At 50.3% G+C, this 5,187-nt stretch overlaps 1 protein-coding gene across 1 annotated transcript in view; it reads left to right on the top strand.

Moving 5' to 3' along the window:
• The window catches only part of SYNE3 (spectrin repeat containing nuclear envelope family member 3), a 49,321-nt gene extending 45,095 nt beyond the window's left edge, over nt 1–4,226 (top strand). Inside the window, exon 17 of the mRNA XM_007447323.1 lies at nt 4,026–4,226. Within this exon, the coding sequence (XP_007447385.1) occupies nt 4,026–4,226 (201 nt within the window). The remainder of the gene's footprint in view (nt 1–4,025) is intronic.
• Nucleotides 4,227–5,187: the final 961 nt, after the last annotated feature.

Raw genomic sequence — 5,187 nt, 5'->3', positions numbered from 1 at the left:
GGAAAGAGCCTTTTATTCATTGTTTCGTTCTTTCAGTAGGTATTTATTGCACATTGCTGAGGATACAGCAATGAACCAAACTAATGTAGACCCTGCCTCCAAGGAGCCAAGGGGAACACAGACTTTCAGTGGTAACCCAAAGAAAAGACATTGGTGCCATGAGAATGTGTAATGGGCCTTTTTTTGGTTTAGAGGCAGGGAAGGTTCCCCTGAGGAAGTGACTCACAAGTTGAGATTAGAATGATCAGTAGGAGCTAACCAGGTGCATTGGAGAAAGGAGGGAAATGGGTCTTCCAGCAGAAGGGATAGCCTGTGCAAAGGCCCTGTGGCAGGAGGATCTGAGGGCCTTTAAGGGGCCAAGAGATGGCGTTTAGGGAGAGCAGTGTCTTCCTTTCTGATGGGGCTGAGGAGGTTGATAGTGTCTGATTCTTGGCACCCTGGGTGCAGGGGGAAGCTTAGGGGTCTAGTAGAAGCTGCCCATCTGCCCTGGGCAGTTGGAGGAGTAAAGGAATGAGTATTTGCCAAGGACCATTGGCATGTTGGCTCATCATTTGCATGTTGAGCGTGGCAGGCAGGTGTCAGTCTCCCTTTGCCTTGACAGATGGAGGCACTGAGGCTCAGAGAGGCTGAGTGACCTGTCCTAGGTCACACAGCTGGGAAGTGACAGGGCCAGGGTTAGAACCCAGGACTCCAAGCCTTTTCTTTCCCCCACATCCTTTTTCATCAATGGCAGAAGATTAAATCACATTTACTGTGATAAACTCATCTTGCCTGAACTCCTCAAAACTGCAGAGTCTCAGATTCATGGGAGATATTGGAGGACTCAAGCATTTCATCGCCCTCCACAACATCACCTGTTTCCTCCCCACCACCATGTGCTATCAACGCTCTGCTTCCACACCCTAAGGAATGGGGAGCTTATCACTTCCCGAGGAAGCCCCTTCTCTCTTTGGATAGCTCTAACGGGGCAGAACACACGTAGTACTTTCTATGGGGAAACTGAGGCACAGAGAAGCTCCCAGATCTGGGAAGAGCTGAGATTGTCAATGTCTTTGTTGGCTTCTTAGACAGTAGTTCATGCCTATTTGTGTGTGCGTGTGCGCGTGCACACATTTGTTTTCTAAGCATTTGAGAATCGTATTAAAGTGTGTCTTGGGCTTCCCTGGTGGCGCAGTGCTTGAGAGTCCGCCTGCCGATGCAGGAGACGCGGGTTCGTGCCCCGTTTCGGGAGGATCCCACATGCCGCGGAGCGGCTGGGCCCGTGAGCCATGGCCGCTGAGCCTGCGCGTCCGGAGCCTGTGCTCCGCAAATGGGAGAGGCCACAACAGTGAGAGGCCCGCATAACGCAAGAAAAAAAAAAAAAAAAGTGTGTCTTCTGTTTTAAAGGGCATTTTAGAATTCAGGTCCCTCAAAACGAAGATGTGAGCTCTGTGTGAATAGACATGGGGCAGGCAGCAGGACTCCTTGAAAAAGATCACCCCTTGTCAACACTTGTAAATGCAAACATGCTTTGGACCTTCAGAGTTGTTTTCCCCAGGGGATCGTGGCCAAGGCACAACTCCTCACTTAAATAAGCAAAGTGTTAGCTCTGAGAAAGGAGAAGCAAACAGGACCCTTAGACACAGATCTCCACTTGGGAGACCACTAATTACAGGTTTTCAGTTGTGGTGTGAACCCAGGCTAGCAGGGGGCGCCTACATGTTGCCTCACCCTCTTTCCGTCTCCTGGGTGGGTCAGAGATTTGGAATCGGGCAAAGTCAGCATGAAGTGTCAAAGAGTCAAGTTAGAGCCGCCAGAGACTGAGGCATTGCTGCATGAGTCGAGTAGGTGGGTAAGAGCGTGTGGCAGCCAGGTCTGACCCAGCCTGGCGGCTGTGGGAAGATCCTGTCTCCTCTGTGGACATCGTTCAGCTATTTAAATGACTTATCACTCTCACACACACACACACACACACACACACACACACACACACACACACACACACACACTTCTGAAGTCACTGCTGAGATAAGTGCAGCCAGCAATGCTCCTCCATTGTGTGGGTTATAAGAAGTCTGTTTTTACAAAATCAGTGTCTAGGGCCTTAGGTGAGTGAGAACACCTGAAGTTGGAGGCATAGGGTCAAGTGTTATCAACCTGGAGGAGATAGTTGGGGCAGGAGAGTGGGTGAGATGACTCAGATATGAGAGGTAGAGAGAGAGAAGTGCTCAGGTCAGAACCTCACAGAAACACCTGCATAGTTCCTCTCAGCATCATCCCCACCACCGTCAGCATCGCTATCATCATGCCCATCCTCACCACCATCATTATCACTGTCATTATCATCACTTGACTTGGTACCCTGGAAAGTGAACCTTTGGTTCTTCAGGGAGCCAGTAGGTATATCCTATAATAATAGTACTAGTAATAAGAGTGTATATACTTTTTAAAAAAATTTATTTATGTATTTATTTATTTATTTTGGCTGTATCAGGTCTTAGTTGCAGCACGCGGGATCTTTGTCGCGGCATGCGGGCTTCTTAGTTGTGGCATGTGGACTCTTAGATGTGGCATGTGGACTTCTCAGTTGCGGCACGCATGCGGGATCTAGTTCCCCGACCGGGGATCAAACCCAGGCCCCCTGCCTTGGGAGCGTGGAGTCTTACCCACTGGAACACCAGGGAAGTCCCAAGAGCATATATACTTTTTAATTGGTGTGTAAATGTACTTTGCTTTGAGTCCTCACCACAACCTGGAAAATGGGGGTAGGTGTTTTATCCCCATTTTGCAGAGAAGGAAACTGAGGCTTAGAGAAGTTATTGACATAGCTAGTGTGTGACAGCGTCTTCACTGGAGCCCAGTCGTCCAAGCTCCTGAGAACTGGGCCCCTGCCCTGCACCATGCTGTATCTTGACTGTGGGGCCTCCACTTTACGGGGTGGCCAGCTCTTGGCTCTGCACTCCCGTGAAGTTGCAACCCAGCCAGTCCCTCTAGAATTTAGGAAATGTCCTTTGGCTGCTTTCATGGACGTCGCAGCAAAAAAAGCCCATTAGACGTTTGGACTTGTGAGATTGGCATTCAGGTGATATTGAGGGTGTTGATGACGAACAAGGAGAGGGAGGAAACGAAGAAGAAAGAGGGAGAGGAGGAGATGAAGACATTGAGATTATGGTGGTGACGGTGGTGACCATGATTTAGATGGTGATAATTTTTGTTTTCTTTTATTGTTATTTTTTCAAACCCTGTGTCAAGGGCTGATGTTCAGTAGATTGCAGCAAGGGAGCTGCTCTGCTACTTATGAAACGCTGACCCAGAAGTAGGTCATCTTCAAATGGTTTACATTCCCCATGAATGTGTCTTGTAATGGGTGAGGGGTCAGCACCCTTTCCACCAGCACCCCTGCTTCCTGGGAAGAGGGGGGCTCCACACTGGGGCACGTGGTGGGGATAGAGGGGAACTGGCTATCTGAGGCCAACTGGGGCCCTGCAGTCCTGCTGTATGGTTCTGCCTGTGTGGGATTCTGACTTAGAGGTCTTTAGTCATAATCCCACAGATGGTAGCTTCACCCCATTGGCCAAACACATGCACCAAAGATGGTGATCGTAGTAATGATGCATAATAATAATGACAGCAGCTTTGAGTACCTACTATGTGCCAGGCTCTGTCTCATTGAATCCTCACAACAACTCTATCAGGTAGGTGCCATTATTCTCCCTATTTATAGATGGAAATCTGAAGTTTAGCGAGATTGAGTGACCTTCTTAAGATTCACACCCAGGACTCTTATAACCTGGCAAAGATTTATGTAATCATGGACAAAGCCTGTAACTTTTTTATCCTCTTCCTTTCTGAGTGGTTTGAGAAAACTAGAGATCTTTGTTTCCGGCAGAACTGACATTAGTCCCACTTCACAGATGGAAAAACTGAGGCCGATGCGGTTGGAGAGTCCGCCCGGAGGCACTGCTGCCCCTGGGTCATCCCAGCCCTCTCCTCCCGAGCCCACTCTCATCCGGAGCCCACTCACATCTCCTGCTTTGGTTCTGCAGACTCAGCGGTGGCGAGGGCTCGGCTCCCTCTGCCGGAAGGTGTGCTGCGTGGCGCTCCCCCTGCAGCTGCTGCTGCTGCTCTGCCTGCTGCTGCTCTTCCTGCTTCCCGTCAGGGAGGCAGACCGCAGCTGCACGCTGGCCAACAACTTTGCCCGCTCCTTCACGCTCACGCTCCGCTACGACGGCCCCCCGCCCACCTAGCCCCCTGGCGGCGCTCCGGGGACTTTCTTCTCCAAACTTCCATGTGCCCCAGGCTCCTCCAGAGGATGCTGGGGAAACTGGAAACAGGGGCAGGCCAGAGCCTGCCGGGCTGCATCCATGTAAATACTGTATTGATGTTCCCAGAGCAAAATTACTTTTTATACAGTGTTGTCTTAGTCTATTTATAACTAAACATGTTCTGTGTGGGACTAGGGAATAATGCATAGCATTTTTATATGCTCTCTATGTAAATGCTCAGTATGTATGATCTCATATATGACCTCTATTTGTCTTTGGGAAAATTCCCAGCAGTGTTTTTGTCCAGTGGGATCTTGTGGCATTTTGGCCTTGGTCTGCAGTCAGCCCTGGGAAGCAGGAACAATAACAGGTCGCTTTTATGGCCACCTCCTATCCAGAAGCCAAGCCCTACACCCAGATGTTCATGAAGAGGACTCTGAGCTGTCAGCATAGAAAAACAACCCTGGCCCTCATTCAGAGCCCAGTGACTCTTGCTTTAGGTACGGTGAGAACAACCATGCTTGTCTACTTTTTAGAATGATAGCAGATTAGACGCTGTGGATTAGAAGCAGAAAGGCTGCTGATCCCAGGCAGGCTCAATGGCAGCAATGAAAAGTGACAAGTGATAGAGTGAAATTAAGGGAGGAAAAGAAGAACTCCAAAGAGCAGACCCAGAGCTAAGAAAGCACAGCAGAGGGCTTCCCGGGTGGCGCAGTGGTTGAGAGTCTGCCTGCCGATGCAGGGGACGCGGGTTTGTGCCCCGGTCCGGGAAGATCCCACGTGCCGCGGAGCGGCTGGGCCCGTGAGCCACGGCCGCTGAGCCTGCGCGTCCGGAGCCTGTGCTCCGCAACGGGAGGGGCCGCAGCAGCGAGAGGCCCGCGTACCGCAAAAAAAAAAAACTAAAACAGATGAAAATCAGATTCTTGGGAAGCAAAGAGCAGAT

This window comes from Lipotes vexillifer, unplaced genomic scaffold, assembly GCF_000442215.2.
Source record: "Lipotes vexillifer unplaced genomic scaffold, Lipotes_vexillifer_v1.1 scaffold1017, whole genome shotgun sequence".
Taxonomy (NCBI): Eukaryota; Metazoa; Chordata; class Mammalia; order Artiodactyla; family Lipotidae; genus Lipotes; species Lipotes vexillifer.
The sequence above is the reverse complement of the archived record's forward strand: the minus strand, read 5'-3'. Positions and strand labels throughout refer to the sequence as shown.